The sequence below is a fragment of the Lytechinus pictus genome, chromosome 13 (genome assembly GCF_037042905.1).
Source record: "Lytechinus pictus isolate F3 Inbred chromosome 13, Lp3.0, whole genome shotgun sequence".
In the NCBI taxonomy this organism is placed as follows: Eukaryota; Metazoa; Echinodermata; class Echinoidea; order Temnopleuroida; family Toxopneustidae; genus Lytechinus; species Lytechinus pictus.
In genome coordinates, this window is record NC_087257.1 from 11,761,901 (window position 1) to 11,780,648 (window position 18,748).

At 35.4% G+C, this 18,748-nt stretch overlaps 1 protein-coding gene across 1 annotated transcript in view; it reads right to left on the bottom strand.

The window, feature by feature from the left end:
• The window catches only part of LOC129273997 (mucin-2-like), a 63,202-nt gene extending 46,079 nt beyond the window's left edge, over positions 1 to 17,123 (bottom strand). Inside the window, exons 1-16 of the mRNA XM_064108929.1 lie at positions 17,099 to 17,123; positions 14,542 to 14,748; positions 10,926 to 11,149; positions 10,450 to 10,606; positions 10,153 to 10,212; positions 9,770 to 9,976; positions 8,633 to 8,856; positions 8,157 to 8,313; positions 4,378 to 4,437; positions 3,995 to 4,201; positions 2,864 to 3,087; positions 2,388 to 2,544; positions 2,060 to 2,119; positions 1,677 to 1,883; positions 535 to 758; positions 59 to 215 (exon numbers count right to left, since the gene is read on the bottom strand). Of these exons, the coding sequence (XP_063964999.1) occupies positions 59 to 215; positions 535 to 758; positions 1,677 to 1,883; positions 2,060 to 2,119; positions 2,388 to 2,544; positions 2,864 to 3,087; positions 3,995 to 4,201; positions 4,378 to 4,437; positions 8,157 to 8,313; positions 8,633 to 8,856; positions 9,770 to 9,976; positions 10,153 to 10,212; positions 10,450 to 10,606; positions 10,926 to 11,149; positions 14,542 to 14,748; positions 17,099 to 17,123 (2,557 nt within the window). The remainder of the gene's footprint in view (positions 1 to 58; positions 216 to 534; positions 759 to 1,676; positions 1,884 to 2,059; positions 2,120 to 2,387; positions 2,545 to 2,863; positions 3,088 to 3,994; positions 4,202 to 4,377; positions 4,438 to 8,156; positions 8,314 to 8,632; positions 8,857 to 9,769; positions 9,977 to 10,152; positions 10,213 to 10,449; positions 10,607 to 10,925; positions 11,150 to 14,541; positions 14,749 to 17,098) is intronic.
• Positions 17,124 to 18,748: the final 1,625 nt, after the last annotated feature.

The window sequence follows — 18,748 nt, forward strand, 5'->3', positions numbered from 1 at the left end:
TGTTCAAAGTCAATCATGAGTTGTCATCCGGGATCAAGCAAATACAAATATTATTTACTTTCATTGCAGCCATGCAAAGTCATGGAGGTGATGTCTCTATCCTCCGTAAAAATTATTCGAACTGCACGGCTGGACGTAAGTCTTTCGGAGAAGCTGATTTCCACAGTACCAGTTCCATCTACCTGTATATAGCGTTCAGTCCCAATGATATTTCCCTGCAGTAGATAAAAACAAATTAAAGAATGAAAAATTTCAAGATTAGGATAACATTCCTTCAAAAGATCTACCCACACTCAAAATTATACCAACTTAGCCAGACCACCCAAAATTTTGCAGGGAGACCACGCAATTTGACATTGCTTTCAATTTTGACTCTTCGCCCTAAAGGAACAATTATCAAGGGAAAGAAAATAGTGGCAGCTAATCAATTCATGTCAATGATTAAACATCAAGAGCAGAGAGAGCACATTTGCCACTTAAAATAGTCCTGTTACTGATATGAGATAAAACATACAATTGAAGCGATATTTGTACCTGTTCATCTTCGACGTTTCTGGCGAGAAGATCTGTCTTACTTGTAACATCCTCATAATTCTCACCATCTGTTGTCACCTCAACAGAGAGAGATACACTCTGGACTCCTGATATATTGGGAGTAACCTTGATTGCGGAAATATCAGCTGTTCCGGATGGCAAGCGTACAGTGTAGGATCTAGGACTGTCTTGAGTAAGCTCTTCGGTCAGAACATCATAACATTCTGTAAAAAAAATGTCATGAATTTCAAGTTACAAAGAATAAGTAAAGAGATAAATTCATAGTATCAAAATAAGGCTATATATTTCATAGAACTTCTCAGATCAAACATCATAATGTCTTGTGTAATCTTATGTTAGATGTAATGGCATACGCAAGATCTCTTAGTGAGCACCTCGGCAAACGTCACAAATTAGTCCAGAGAGAAGGATCAAACAAAATTACAAAAGACATCTTTCTGGTTGACAATATTCAAGCAATAAAAAGAGTTACTTGAGCCATGAGGAAGAACAAGTATTTATCAAAATGCTGATGTTATGATCAAATCAAGGCAAAATTTAGAAACTCAAATTGGAATTCAATTAGGTTATATTAATATGCTTGACAAAAAGTCCCAAGACTTTATTACAATGTGTGTTTAGAAGAATATTCTGTATGGAAAGAATACATGATAGATGACTAGCACATCAATAAAAAACAATTCACTGTAGCAAAGAGAACTTTTGAAAACCTGGAAGCAGCAAAGCTGTTTTTCACAATAAACAAGCATTTTGTTACTTTTCTATTTAACATGAAACAACATTCACAAAAGTCACCTTAAATGATTAAAATTACTTAACATACAAAGGAAACAAGTTCAATCTTAGACTTCCCTTTCAAATCCAAAGGAACTATCCCAGTCTTTAATGGCAAAGATCAACAATCATCCACCTTAAAAATATCATCCAACTCAAAACTGATTACTTAATAGTAGGCAATGATTAGGGCAGTGTCGCCTATCACAAAACGTCACAATTCTAGACATCAACATGAATGAAACAGTTAAACAAAATGGTTATGAGCAAAATGACTCAGGGTAGTAATAATCCTACACTAATAAACTAGCATCTGCACATCTTTTATTACTCTTTCTACACTGTACCTCGAGTTATTGTCATTGTTGTAGTTGTTTGAGTAGTGGAGCTTTCAGGTGTGTTGGTAGTAACAGTTGTTGCCTCTTCGACAACTGTGGTGCTTGCGGTTGTTGTTACTGTAGTTGTCATTTCTTCTGTCACTGTGGTACTTGGAGAAGTTGTGGTTGCTGGAGTGGTAGTGGTCGTAGCACTCGTTGTTACAGTAGTTGTCGGTTCTGTATTTCAATACAATTAATTTGAAATAATAATCACAATAATACAAAAATGGTAAATGAAAGTAATGTAACTCATAATAGCCAAACTAAAATATGAATACGTAGACAACTGTTGTGGCATTTTAGCCCTATCATAAAATTCCAAAATAAATGAAAGAGTAACTGCCTCAACCTACCAGATGTTGTAGATGGGGTGGTAGTTTCTGGGACTGTTGTTGTAGTTGTTGTAACCAGACCTAGTAGAAATAATACCATATGGATAAATATATTAGCTTTCATAAATACATGCAGCTTTCAGTGCAAAGTTGATGACAATTTGAAAAGCACTACTTAAACGTCCATACAATCAAAGGATAAAACTTTATTCCTAATTTTAGTCAGACATGAAATTAAAACAACAAAGGCAAAATAACTAAATGAATGAATCAATGTCATCATTAGTCTTTTGTTCAAAATCAATCATGAGTTGTCATCCGGGATCAAGCAAATACAAATATTATTTACTTTCATTGCAGCCATGCAAAGTCATGGAGGTGATGTCTCTATCCTCCGTAAAAATTATTCGAACTGCACGGCTGGACGTAAGTCTTTCGGAGAAGCTGATTTCCACAGTACCAGTTCCATCTACCTGTATATAGCGTTCAGTCCCAATGATATTTCCCTGCAGTAGATAAAAACAAATTAAAGAATGAAAAATTTCAAGATTAGGATAACATTCCTTCAAAAGATCTACCCACACTCAAAATTATACCAACTTAGCCAGACCACCCAAAATTTTGCAGGGAGACCACGCAATTTGACATTGCTTTCAATTTTGACTCTTCGCCCTAAAGGAACAATTATCAAGGGAAAGAAAATAGTGGCAGCTAATCAATTCATGTCAATGATTAAACATCAAGAGCAGAGAGAGCACATTTGCCACTTAAAATAGTCCTGTTACTGATATGAGATAAAACATACAATTGAAGCGATATTTGTACCTGTTCATCTTCGACGTTTCTGGCGAGAAGATCTGTCTTACTTGTAACATCCTCATAATTCTCACCATCTGTTGTCACCTCAACAGAGAGAGATACACTCTGGACTCCTGATATATTGGGAGTAACCTTGATTGCGGAAATATCAGCTGTTCCGGATGGCAAGCGTACAGTGTAGGATCTAGGACTGTCTTGAGTAAGCTCTTCGGTCAGAACATCATAACATTCTGTAAAAAAAATGTCATGAATTTCAAGTTACAAAGAATAAGTAAAGAGATAAATTCATAGTATCAAAATAAGGCTATATATTTCATAGAACTTCTCAGATCAAACATCATAATGTCTTGTGTAATCTTATGTTAGATGTAATGGCATACGCAAGATCTGTTAGTGAGCACCTCGGCAAACGTCACAAAGTAGTCCAAAGAGAAGGATCAAACAAAATTACAGAAGACATCTTTCTGGTTGACGATATTCAAGCAATAAAAAGAGTTACTTGAGCCATGAGGAAGAACAAGTATTTTTCAAAATGCTGATGTTATGATCAAATCAAGGCAAAATTTAGAAATTCAAATTGGAATTCAATTATGTTATATTAATATGCTTGACAAAAAGTCCCAAGACTTTATTACAATGTGTGTTTAGAAGAATATTCTGTATGGAAAGAATACATGATAGATGACTAGCACATCAATCAAAAACGATTCACTGTAGCTAAGAGAACTTTTGAAAACCTGGAAGCAGCAAAGCTGTTTTTCACAATAAACAAGCATTTTGTTACTTTTCTATTTAACATGAAACAACATTCACAAAAGTCACCTTAAATGATTAAAATTACTTAACATACAAAGGAAACAAGTTTAATCTAAGGCTTCCCTTTCAAATCCAATGGCACTATCCCAGTCTTTAATGGCAAAGATCAACAATCTTCCACATTAAAAATATCATCCAACTCAAAACTGATTACTTAGTAGGCAATGATTAGGGCAGTGTCGCCTATCACAAAACGTCACAATTCTAGACATCAACGTGAATGAAACACTTAAACAAAATGTTTTGAGCAAAATGACTCAGGGTAGTAATAATCCTACACTAATAAACTAGCATCTGCACATCTTTTATTACTCTTTCTACCTCGAGTTGTTGTCATTGTTGTAGTTGTTTGAGTAGTGGAGCTTTCAGGTGTGGTGGTAGTAACAGTTGTTGTCTCCTCGACAACTGTGGTGCTTGCGGTTGTTGTTACTGTAGTTGTCATTTCCTCTGTCACTGTGGTAGTTGGAGAAGTTGTGGTTGCTGGAGTGGTAGTGGTCGTAGCACTCGTTGTTACAGTAGTCGACGCTTCTGTATTTTAATACAATTAATTTGAAATAATAATCACAATAATACAAAAATGATAAATGAAAGTAATGTAACTCATAATAGCCAAACTTAAATATGAATACATAGACAACTGTTGTGGCATTTTAGCCCTATCATATAATTCCAAAATAAATGAAAGAGTTACGGCCTCAACCTACCAGATGTTGTAGGTGGGGTGGTAGTTTCTGGGACTGTTGTTGTAGTTGTTGCAACCAGACCTAGTAGAAATAATACCATGAGGATAAATATATTACCTTTCATACATACATGTAGCTTTCAGTGCAAAGTTGATGACAATTTGAAAAGCACTACTTAAGGACGTTCCACAGTTAAAGTGAAGTCCATGTCATTTTCACCAAATTTTGCAGAGAGTTACTTTGGTATCTATGCATTATGAAAATGCAAAAAATAGTATAGGTTCATGTGCTTATTTTTTTTCTACGGGTCTTCAAATTCGCCGTATTTGAATGACATGCAATCTTGCGCAATTAAGAGAATCATGCCTCTCTTAGACCTCACGAATTCACCAAATGAGTTTAAATCATCTTTACTCAGTGGATACCGCATCAAACTTCATCAAATTTTCAAGATATATAGCAAAGTGTATAACAAAGTAAGAGAAAGTCTTGTAATTGGTAAAACTACATCAATTTGGATTCAGCAGCGCCCTCATTTGGCAAGAATGGTGCAAAAACTCGGAAAAAACAAATCTTCAAAGACGTGAATCTACTCAAAAATTAAAAAAAGTATTTTGTAAGCTGCACTTTTTTCAAAATCCATGTCATTTTCATCAGATTCGGTTAAATTGTAGAGGAATGCATATCAAAGGTGTAGGGACGTTGAAAATATGGGGTCCATGTGCTCGTTTTTTAACTATGAGTGTCCAAAGCGATGCGAGTTGGCATGAAAATCGCCGAAAATGCGTCCAAAACGTGCAAAAGTCTAATAATACCGTCTAAAATGCGAATGGTTCCGTATTTTTGCCCCCAAACATTCAAAATCCATGTCATTTTCATCATACTATCTAGATTTGTAGAAGAATATATTATGAAGACATTAAAATATTTAAAATATGGGGTCCATGTGCTCGTTTTTAAACTATTGGTGTCCCAAGTGTTACAAGTTGGCTTGAAAATCGCGTAAAAAGCGCCGAAAACAGGCAAAAGTCTCTTAATACATTTTAAAATGCAAATGGTTCCATATTTCGCTCCCAAACATTCGAAACCCATGTCATTTTCATCATACTCTCTAGATTTGCAGAGGAATATATTCTAAAGGCATTAAAATATTAAAAGTATGGGGTCCATGTGCTCGTTTTTAAACTATCAGTGTCCAAATTGTAGCGAGTTGGCTTGAAAATATTGAAATCCACCTAAAATGCACCGAAAACGTGCAAAAGTCTAATATAATCATATCGTCTAAAATGCGAATGGTTCCGTAGTTTTGCTCCCTAACATTCAAAATCCATGTCATTTTCATCATACTCTCTAGACTTGTAAAGGAATAAATTCTAAAGGCATTAAAATATTGAAAATGAGGGGTCCATGTGCTCGTTTTTAAACTATCAGTGTCCAAAATGTTGCGAGTTGGCTTGAAAATATTGTTATCCGCCAAAAAAGCGCAGAAAACAAGCAAAAGGTAAAATAATACCATCTAAAATGCAAATGGTTTGATATTTCGCTCCCAAACATTTAAAATCCATGTCATTTTCATCATACTCTCCATATTTGTAGAAAAATATATTCTGAAGACATTAAAATATTAAAAATATGGGGTCCATGTGCTCGTTTTTTAACTCTCAGAGTCCAAAGTGATGCGAGTTGGCATGAAAATCGCCGAAAATGCGCCCAAAACGTGCAAAAGTCTAATAATACCGTCCAAAATGTCTAAAATACGAATGGTTCGGTAGTTTTGCCCCCAAACATTCAAAATCCATGTCATTTTCGTCATACTCTTTAGATTTGTAGAGGAATATATTCTGAAGACATTAAAATATTAAAAATATGGGGACCATGTGCTCGTTATCAAACTATCAGTGTCTAAAATGTTGCGAGTTGGCTTGAAACAGTATATAATGCGCCTTAAACGGGCAAAAGTCTAATACCGTCCAAAATGTCTAAAATACGAATGTTCCTTAGTCCTACTCCCAAACATTCAAAATCCATGTCATTTATATCATACTCTCTAGATTTGTAGAAGAATATATTTTAAAGACATTAAAATATTAAAAATATGGGGTCCATGTGCTCGTTTTTTAACTATCAGTGTCCAAAATGTTGCAAGTTGGCTTGAAAATTGCCTAAAATGCACGGAAAACATGCAAAAGTCCAATAATACCGTCTAAAATGTCGAAAATACAAATGGTTCCTTTAATAGTTCTGCTCCCAAACACTCATATCCATGTCATTTTCATCATACTCTCTAGATTTGTAAAGGAATATATTCTAAAGAACTCAAGATATTTAAACAATGGGGTCCATGTGCTCGTTATCTAACTATCAGTGTCTAAAGTATTGCGAGTTTGCTTGAAACGGCCCAAAATGCGCCGAAAACAAGTAAAAGTCTGATAATACCGTCCAAAATGTCTCAAATACGAATGTTCCTTAGTCCTGCTCCCAAACATTCAAAATCCATGTCATTTTCATCATACTCTCTAGATTTGTAGAGGAATATATTTTGAAGAAGTCAAGACATTTAAACTATGGGGTCCATGTGCTCGTTTTCAAATTATCAGTGTCCAAATTATAGCGAGTTGGCTTGAAACATTCCAAAATGCGCCGAAAACAAGCAAAAGTCTGTTAATACCGTCTAAAATGCGAATGGTTCCGTAGTCTTGCTCCCAAACATTGAAAATCCATGTCATTTTCATCATACTTTGCACATAGATACTTTAGCACCTGAATATTCCAATTATGCAAAAATTACCATGGGTCTATGTGCTCGATTTTTTGCTATAGAGCTTCAAAGTTCACCCAAATGGATGTTCTTAAGAATTGCGCATCCAAAAGAATTTAGCATTTTTTAGACCTCACGAGAACACAACAATTAGTTTAAAGCTCTATTACTCAGTCAAAATCCATGAAAATTTCTTTAAATTTTGCAATATGATTAATAATTGTATCCGTAAGATGGATAATCTATTTATATTGCTGTCAGTTGTTTGCTCATTTAAGTCTAACAACACTCTCAGTTCTTAGAAATTGCAGAAAAGATACTCAACCTCAAAAATGTGAAATTTCAATAACAAACTTGAGAAGTAAAAGAAATGCTGCACTTTTTTCAAAAGCCCATGTCATTTTCATCAAACTTTGCAAAGTTGTAGAGGAAGGTATACCTAAGAGGTGCAAACATTACAAAATATGGGTTCATGTGCTTGCTTCTCAAACTATCAGCACTCTTATTAGAGCAAATTTGATTCTTAAAACACCCCAGAACGCGCCAAAAGCTTTGTATCTAATAGGAAAAATTCCGAACCACTTTTCCATTTATTCAAACTCGGGGTCATATTCATCATACTTTGCAGCACTACAGAGAAACTATTTTGAAATTGAAGAGGAATAAAAAAAAATGGTCCATGGAATAATTCCACTTTATTAGCTTCATAAAATAACACATCGGATCTGCAATTTGTGCAGATAAGGAGAAAAATCAGCTCACATTACCTACAGCTGATTAAGCACCAGTTCATCCATTGTGACGTCAGCGCGCAGAGTGTAAAATATGCGCAGATCATGATGCGCACAAACATAACTGTGGAACGTCCTTAAACGTCCATACAATCAAAGGATAAAACTTTATTCCTAATTTTAGTCAGACATAAAATTAAAACAACAAAGGCAAAATAACTAAATGAATGAATCAATGTCATCATTAGTCTTTTGTTCAAAGTCAATCATGAGTTGTCATCCGGGATCAAGCAAATACAAATATTATTTACTTTCATTGCAGCCATGCAAAGTCATGGAGGTGATGTCTCTATCCTCCGTAAAAATTATTCGAACTGCACGGCTGGACGTAAGTCTTTCGGAGAAGCTGATTTCCACAGTACCAGTTCCATCTACCTGTACATAGCGTTCAGTCCCAATGATATTTCCCTGCAGTAGATAAAAACAAATTAAAGAATGAAAAATTTCAAGATTAGGATAACATTCCTTCAAAAGATCTACCCACACTCAAAATTATCCCAACTTAGCCAGACCACCCAAAATTTTGCAGGGAGACCACGCAATTTGACATTGCTTTCAATTTTGACTCTTCACCCTAAAGGAACAATTATCAAGGGAAAGAAAATAGTGGCAGCTAATCAATTCATGTCAATGATTAAACATCAAGAGCAGAGAGAGCACATTTGCCACTTAAAATAGTCCTGTTACTGATATGAGATAAAACATACAATTGAAGCGATATTTGTACCTGTTCATCTTCGACGTTTCTGGCGAGAAGATCTGTCTTACTTGTAACATCCTCATAATTCTCACCATCTGTTGTCACCTCAACAGAGAGAGATACACTCTGGACTCCTGATATATTGGGAGTAACCTTGATTGCGGAAATATCAGCTGTTCCGGATGGCAAGCGTACAGTGTAGGATCTAGGACTGTCTTGAGTAAGCTCTTCGGTCAGAACATCATAACATTCTGTAAAAAAAATGTCATGAATTTCAAGTTACAAAGAATAAGTAAAGAGATAAATTCATAGTATCAAAATAAGGCTATATATTTCATAGAACTTCTCAGATCAAACATCATAATGTCTTGTGTAATCTTATGTTAGATGTAATGGCATACGCAAGATCTCTTAGTGAGCACCTCGGCAAATGTCACAAATTAGTCCAGAGAGAAGGATCAAACAAAATTACAAAAGACATCTTTCTGGTTGACAATATTCAAGCAATAAAAAGAGTTACTTGAGCCATGAGGAAGAACAAGTATTTATCAAAATGCTGATGTTATGATCAAATCAAGGCAAAATTTAGAAACTCAAATTGGAATTCAATTAGGTTATATTAATATGCTTGACAAAAAGTCCCAAGACTTTATTACAATGTGTGTTTAGAAGAATATTATGTATGGAAAGAATACATGATAGATGACTAGCACATCAATCAAAAACAATTCACTGTAGCAAAGAGAACTTTTGAAAACCTGGAAGCAGCAAAGCTGTTTTTCACAATAAACAAGCATTTTGTTACTTTTCTATTTAACATGAAACAACATTCACAAAAGTCACCTTAAATTATTAAAATTACTTAACATACAAAGGAAACAAGTTTAATCTAAGACTTCCCTTTCAAATCCAAAGGCACTATCCCATTCTTTAATGGCAAAGATCAACAATCTTCCACCTTAAAAATATCATCCAACTCAAAACTGATTACTTAGTAGGCAATGATTAGGGCAGTGTCGCCTATCACAAAACGTCACAATTCTAGACATCAACATGAATGAAACAGTTAAAAAAATGTTTTGAGCAAAATGACTCAGGGTAGTAATAATCCTACACTAATAAACTAGCATCTGCACATATTTTATTACTCTTTGTACACTGTACCTCGAGTTATTGTCATTGTTGAAGTTGTTTGAGTAGTGGAGCTTTCAGGTGTGGTGGTAGTAACAGTTGTTGTCTCCTCGACAACTGTGGTGCTTGCGGTTGTTGTAACTGTAGTTGTCATTTCCTCTGTCACTGTGGTAGTTGGAGAAGCTGTGGTTGCTGGAGTGGTAGTGGTCGTAGCACTCGTTGTTACAGTAGTTGACGGTTCTGTATTTTAATACAATTAATTTGAAATAATAATCACAATAATACAAAAATGATAAATGAAAGTAATGTAACTCATAATAGCCAAACTTAAATATGAATACATAGACAACTGTTGTGGCATTTTAGCCCTATCATATAATTCCAAAATAAATGAAAGAGTAACGGCCTCAACCTACCAGATGTTGTAGATGGGGTGGTAGTTTCTGGGACTGTTGTTGTAGTTGTTGTAACCAGACCTAGTAGACATAATACCATGAGGATAAATATATTACCTTTCATACATACATGTAGCTTTCAGTGCAAAGTTGATGACAATCAAAGGATAAAACTTTATTCCTAATTTTAGTCAGACATAAAATTAAATCAACAAAGGCAAAATAACTAAATGAATGAATCAATGTCATCATTAGTCTTTTGTTCAAAATCAATCATGAGTTGTCATCCGGGATCAAGCAAATACAAATATTATTTACTTTCATTGCAGCCATGCAAAGTCATGGAGGTGATGTCTCTATCCTCCGTAAAAATTATTCGAACTGCACGGCTGGACGTAAGTCTTTCGGAGAAGCTGATTTCCACAGTACCAGTTCCATCTACCTGTACATAGCGTTCAGTCCCAATGATATTTCCCTGCAGTAGATAAAAACAAATTAAAGAATGAAAAATTTCAAGATTAGGATAACATTCCTTCAAAAGATCTACCCACACTCAAAATTATCCCAACTTAGCCAGACCACCCAAAACTTTGCAGGGAGACCACGCAATTTGACATTGCTTTCAATTTTGACTCTTCACCCTAAAGGAACAATTATCAAGGGAAAGAAAATAGTGGCAGCTAATCAATTCATGTCAATGATTAAACATCAAGAGCAGAGAGAGCACATTTGCCACTTAAAATAGTCCTGTTACTGATATGAGATAAAACATACAATTGAAGCAATATTTGTACCTGTTCATCTTCGACGTTTCTGGCGAGAAGATCTGTCTTACTTGTAACATCCTCATAATTCTCACCATCTGTTGTCACCTCAACAGAGAGAGATACACTCTGGACTCCTGATATATTGGGAGTAACCTTGATTGCGGAAATATCAGCTGTTCCGGATGGCAAGCGTACAGTGTAGGATCTAGGACTGTCTTGAGTAAGCTCTTCGGTCAGAACATCATAACATTCTGTAAAAAAAAGTCATGAATTTCAAGTAACAAAGAATAAGTAAAGAGATAAATTCATAGTATCAAACTAGAGATGCTCAGCGTGTCGCGCAGCCGAGCACACGTATCCCCCGAACCCACCGCGTCATTCGTCATTGTGATGTATAGAGCTCACACAGAAATTTGACAAATAAATACATTTATCATAGGGACAATGACCCTGCCCACATTTTGCCTGTGGGTACCCAATTTGATAATATGACGTAGCAGCATGACTCTGCAGAACCTTAAGTATTGTCCAGTATCAACTGTTGAGGAATAAAATTATATAGTAATCTGCATGGATATATTTTGTAAAGCTAACCCTTAGACCCCCCCACCAAAAATGACAGGCATCTTCGCTTCACCTTCTAATATTGCTTCTGTGTGCCAACTGTTATGACAAACTGGAAAAAAAGCAGATGTTAAAGGTTCTTCCAAATTTTCCACAAAAATTTGGTTACCATGGCAACCATGTCTCCACCCACTCCAAAATCATTAGGCGGCTTTGCTTTACCAAAATGGACCTTCATGACAAATTTGAATTGGAGAAGAAATGCAGCCAGTAGAGCGCTCACAAGGATATCTCTTCTATTTCCACAAAAACTCTTGTTACCATGGCAATGATGTCTCTGCCCACACCAAAATCAATAGGCAGCTTTGCTTAATGGACCTTCATGCCACATTTGAAGATGATCGGAGAAGGAATGAAGCTGGTAGAGCGCTCACAAGGACATCTCTGCTATTTCCACAAAAACTCTTGTTACCATGGCAACAAAGTCTTCGCCCACACCAAAATCAATACGCGGCTTTGCTTTACCATAATAATAATAATAATAATAATATAGAGTATATCTAAAGCGCCAAATCCACATGATTATGTGCTCAAGGCGCTGAAATATACTTGGTATATTATTATTACCCCGGCTGTAGCTGAGCAGCCATATAGGCGCTAAAGCATTCAAGGAATTACTCCTACCGGGTACCCATTCACCCCACCTGGGTCGAGTGCAGCACAATGTGGATAAATATCTTGCTGAAGGAAATTATGCCATGGCTGGGATTTGAACCCACGATCTTCTGTTTCAAAGTCCGAAGACTAATCCAATGGCACATTTGAAGATGATCCGAGATGAAATGCAGCTGGTAGAGAACGCTCACAAGGAAATCTCTTCTATTTCCACAAAGACTCTTGTTACCATGGCAACGATGTCTTTGCCCACACCAAAATCAATAGCCGGCTTTGCGTAATGGACCTTCATGCCACATTTGAAGATGATCGGAGAAGAAATGCAGCTGGTAGAGCGCTCACAAGGACATCTCTGATATTTCCACAAAAACTCTTGTTACCATGGTAACAATGTCTCCGCCCACACCAAAATCAATAGGCGGCTTTGCTTAACCATAATGGACCTTCATGCCACATTTGAAGATGATCGGAGAGGAAATGCAGCTAGAAGAGCGCTAACAAGGACATCTCTGCTATTCCACAAAAACTCTTGTTACCAAGGCAAGGATGTCTCTTCCCACACCAAAATCAATAAGCGGCTTCGCTTTCCCATAATGAACCTTCATGCCACATTTGAAGATGATAGGAGAAGAAAGGCAGCTGGTAGAGTGCTCACAAGGCCATCTCTGCTATTTCCACAAGGCAAAAGCGATTTTGTGTCTCGCCCACTTATGAAAATAACCAGAACTACTGTGATTTTTGAGGGCACGCAACAGAATTGTATCGAAACTTCATTGTGAAATGACTGGGATGGAATAACACTTGTCATAAGAGCCTTGCACGTAAACTTTAATGGTGACCTTAAAATGACCTTTGACCTTACCATGTGACCTCCGACTGCAGCATAACATGCAGGTCGCCTAAGTACATCTACCATCCAGGTTTGGTTGAAAAGTGACTTACGGTTGCGGAGTTAGGAGTCATAAGAAAGTCTTGCATGTAAGCTTCAATGTTGACCTGAAAATGACCTTTGATCTTACCATGTGACCTCCAACTGCAGCATAACATGCAGGTCCCCCAAGTCCATCTACCATCCAAGTTTGGTTGAAAAGTGATTTACGGTTGCGGATTTAGGTGTCAGAAGAGAGTCTTGCATGTAAACTTTAACATTGACCTGCAAATGACCTTTGACCTTACCATGTGACCTCCGACTGCAGCATAAGATGCAGGTCCCCCAAGTCCATCTACCATCTAAATTTGGTTGAAAAGCGACTTACGGTTGTGGAGTTATGTGTCATTAGGTTTGTGACGGATGGACGACATTTGGATCCCTAAGTCTCGCCTTCACCTCTGGTGGGGGAGACAAAAACTCTTGTTACCATGGCAATGATGTCTCCGTCCACATCAAAATCAACAGGCGGCTTCACTATACCATACTCTACCTTCATGCCAAATTTGAAGATGATCGGAGAAGAAATGCAACTGATAGAGCGCTCACAAGAAAAAATCTGCGGCGGCAGACGCGGCGCGACGAGGCCAAATCCATAGTGTCCTCCGAACTCTGTTCGGGGGATACAAATAGGGCTATATATTTCATAGGACTTCTCAGATCAACCATCATAATGTCTTGTGTAATCTTATGTTAGATGTAATGGCATACGCCAGATCTGTTAGTGAGCACCTCGGCAAACGTCACAAATTAGTCCAGAGAGAAGGATCAGACAAAATTACAGAAGACATCTTTATGGTTGACGATATTCAAGCAATAAAAAGTTACTTGAGCCATGAGGCAAACAAGTATTTATCAAAATGCTGATGTTATGATCAAATCAAGGCAAATTTAGAAATTCAAATTGGAATTAAATTAGGTTATATTAATATGCTTGACAAAATGTCCCAAGACTTTATAACAATGTGTGTTTAGAAGAATATGCTGTATGAAAAGAATACATGATAGATGACTAGCACATCAATCAAAAACAATTCACTGTAGCTAAGAGAACTTTTGAAAACCTGGAAGCAGCAAAGCTGTTTTTCACAATAAACTAGCATTTTGTTACTTTTCTATTTAACATGAAATAACATTCACAAAAGTCACCTTAAAGTATTAAAATTACTTAACATGCAAAGGAAATAAGTTTAATCCAAGACTTCCCTTTCAAATCCAAAGGCACTATCTCAGAGCCTTAATAATGGCAAAGATCAACAATCTTGCACCCTAAAGATATTATCCAACTCAAAACTCATTACTTAGTAGGCAATGATTAGGGCAGTGTCGTATATCACAAAACGTCACAATTCTAGACATCAACATGAATGAAACAGTTAAACAAAATGGTTTTGAGCAAAATGACTTAGGGTAGTAATAATCCTACACTAATAAACTAGCATCTGTATATCTTTTATTACTCTTTCTACACTGTACCTCGAGTTGTTGTCATTGTTGTAGTTGTTTGAGTAGTGGAGCTTTCAGGTGTGGTGGTAGTAACAGTTGTTGTCTCTTCGACAAATGTGGTGCTTGCGGTGGTTGTAACTGTAGTTGTCACTTCTTCTGTCACTGTGGTAGTTGGAGAAGTTGTGGTTGCTGGAGTGGTAGTGGTAGTAGCACTCGTTGTTACAGTAGTTGTTGGTTCTGTATTTTAATACATATAATTTGAAATAATAAAAATACAAAAATGATCAATAATAATAATGTAACTAACAATAGTATATAAACAATTGAAATTTGTAAAATTTGTTGCAGACTACAGGTATGTATTCTTTCCTCTCTTAAATGGAAACATTGGACACATTACGATAAAGAAAAATAACGTAACATTTTCAATACTGCTATACAGTCCAAAAGGTGATATTTTTATGGGGTCTGATATGCTTTTCTCGAACAAACTTACATACTCATATATAATACTTTTGCATCAAACTTTTGCTGTTAACATATTCATGGTGTTTGATACCAAATTTTACTACATTCTGGCTCACTTCCTGTAACCCAGCACCATCGGTATAAACTTGAAATAAATAAGCCACACCAAAAAGAATAACAAGATTAATAATGCTCAGATAAAAAATCAAATTAAAGGAAACACAAAGAGCATCAAGTTCATTTCTATATTAAATGTACAACTAGGATGAAATTATGATATAAGAAAGAAATAATGAGATAAAATGATGCAAAGATAAATAATCATGGTTTGAATTTATTTTCCATACAAAGCAGAAGAAACAAGAGATGTTAGAGGATAGGCCTATATGTAATCACAGAGCTTTGATTTAAAAATCAACAATGCATGTAAATTTTGTAAATGCAATGCATGCATTTACAAAATGTTACAGTTACTTAACCTTAACAAATAAGAATTCAGAATATGGTGCGCCATCTATCAGTTCCAGTGGACAGGCTGAAATTTGCAATGCTTCATGGGAAAAAGTCAACATCTGTTGAGCCTGCTAGTACTAAAGTGCATGCATTCAGCGCTGGTTGACGTGGTTCAACCTAATTCTAGGGTCCAGGAGGTGGACGCAAAATTTGCCAGCATATTTCTTTGTGAAACTAACTTCTGTGTTGGGGGAATTCTTGTTGTATGGTTTTCATTTTTGAAGCATCACAGTCACTAGTGCACTAGCACTGTGCACTGCCTGCGCGCGATGCCGACCTCAAAAAGTTAGAAATTCAGCCTGTTCACTGTAACCGATAGATGGCGCACCATATTGTGAATTCACCGAATTCAAAGCAAAATGGACATCACTCTGATATTTACCAGCAAGGATTCTATGACCTCAACTTATGTGGATGGAGTTGCGATTAAAAATTCAAATACTCTTAGACAATTTGAAAAGAAAAAAATTACTTTGGTATTATTTTGTACTCAAATTATTTTATACTCACAGCTTATTATATATTGGGGATTTTCTAAATTTTTTCATTTTTACCCCTCTAATTTTGCCACAACTGCTATGACAGTTAAATATTTGATATGGAAACTCAATGCAGATATGGGTGAAAAGATGTGCAAAATAAGTAGCAAATAAAACTTGGCCAAAAATACATTCTACAGATTTTTCTTCAATGTAAGCCACAACTTCTCTAAATGTTGTTTTTCTATGCATATTGTTCTTAAAATTTCCAATTTGTAATTTGGAGAAACAATAAAATAATAGATCTTGTTTACATACAAGTGCATGTACTCTCAACTCTGACCACGTAGGATGATATCACACAAGTTAGGTAATCGGGAAACGCATATTAAAGCCTGTTATAAAATGTTTAAAAAGACAAAAAATATTGCTAATCAGCAGTGAAAATGCAAGAAACTTTAGTTTTCTTCTTCACAGATTTCCAATAGCATTTCTTGTTTTTTGGCTTCCAATATAGTCTTTAAATATAAAAATTGTAGTTATATGATGAGGAGATACATTGAAATATGGTATTTTCTATTTCTACGAAATACTTGCAAACAAAATTTTGACATCATCATGCAAACACTAAATAAAAAATATATTATAAGCTACAATGCCAGATAGATAATGGCAATATGCTACATTGGTGGATATGTTACATTAATGGATAATGAAAATACATGTATTCTACACAAATGGATAATAACAATATGCTACGTTAATGGAGAATAACAATATGCTATATTAATGGATGATTACAATTTGCTATATTAATGGATGATGACAATATGCTACATGAATGGATAATGAAATATGCTACATGTACATTAATCAATATGTATAGTGCATGCGAAGAAGTTAAATATACCGTAATATGAGCGTACATAGATTTAAAATTTCTCGCGTGTGTTTATATTTCAACTCGGCCGCCGAGTTGAAATATAAAAGCACAAGAGAAATTCGAAATTAATGTAGGGCGTATTATATTGTATAATAAACGACAATTAGCATGCACTATGTGCTACATGTATATAAGATGGGAACACTTCTGACTTTAAAATGAATCAAAATATATCTGAACTTACCTGAACTACAATGTACAAAATGCATCGTTGCACAGCTTTAGAAAGTGACGTCACAATACGATTCAATTCATTGCGCTCAGTAAAACATGAACGTGTAACACGCGTGTGGCCTGCAGTCTAGCTTCCCTAGATATCATGTGCGCTTGTGGGATATTGCTTTTCGCTTTCAATATTTTTGCTCCTGTTTCATAGATTGATGCAGAGGAAAACTCAATTTTTCATATTTTTCCTTAATTCTGAGGTGTTTTACAACACAAAAAGCGAATATTTATTTATTTATTGATTAATATTGTAATGTAAAATAGTTTTCTTCAAGGCATCAATTGATACATCACCCTATGAGGTTTTGTACACAAGCTATCGTGCAGAAATTGCTGGTATATGCCACGATCGTGGCCATATACCGGATTACGTAATTGCAAAAGAGGGCAATTGACCAATCAGAAGCCTTCTCTCATACGACCCATCTTATATTGGATAATATGCTGCATTAATGGATAATGACAATATGCTACATTACTGGATAAATGAAAATTCGCAACATAAATGGATAATGACAATATGCTACATACATGGATATTAAGTATGTGCTACGTTAATGGAGAATCATGACAATATGATACATGTACATTAGTAGATGACAATTTGCTTCATAAATGGATAATGAACATATGCAACATTAATGAATAGATAATGACAATATGCTACATAAATGGATGATAAAAATATGCTACGATAATGGAAAGTGACAATATGCTACATTAATGGATGATGACAATTTGCCACATAAATGGATAATGAACATATGCAACATTAATGAGTAGATAATGACAATATGCTACATAAATGGATAATAAAAATATGCTACGATAATGGAAAGTGACAATATGCTACATTAATGGATGATGACAAATTGCCACATAAACGGATAATGAACATATGCTACATTAATGAGTAGATAATGACAATATGCTACATAAATGGATAATAAAAATATTCTGCGTTAATGTAGAGTGACAATCTGCTACATTAATGTATGATGATAATATGCTACATAAATGGAAAATGACAATATGCTACATTAATGAGTAAATAATGACAATATGCTACATAAATGAGTAGATAAGGACAACAAGCTACATAAATGGTTAATAACAATATGCTACATTAATGGATGATGATAATATGCTACATTTATGGATAGATATGATATGAATAAGTGACAACTAATAAATCAGGAATGATGTTTATACTAAAAATGAAACTGCAGTTGCATATTTTCTTCCTAAAAATAATCTAAAAAACAATTGCACATAGATTAAGAATTCATTATGCATAGATTGCAATGAAAAAAAAAAACCTACATTATTAAACCCTAAAAGGACTGGGGGGCCATGATGCCCCCCCCCCCTCGACGCTTCGCGCGAAATTTCCGAAACGCGAAATGATAACGCCGCAAAATTTTATAACTTTTTTTTTGAAGTCTCGCACAACTTTTGAGGCCGAATTCGCGACATACGGGTATAGCATCGCAACGCCACGTGACTTTGACGAGACGAAGTCATGCCACAAATTGCTCTTTTTATACTTTGTGTACAAAGTCTATGGGAGATGAAATTCATTAAAGGGTAATTATTTTTCATTCTAATT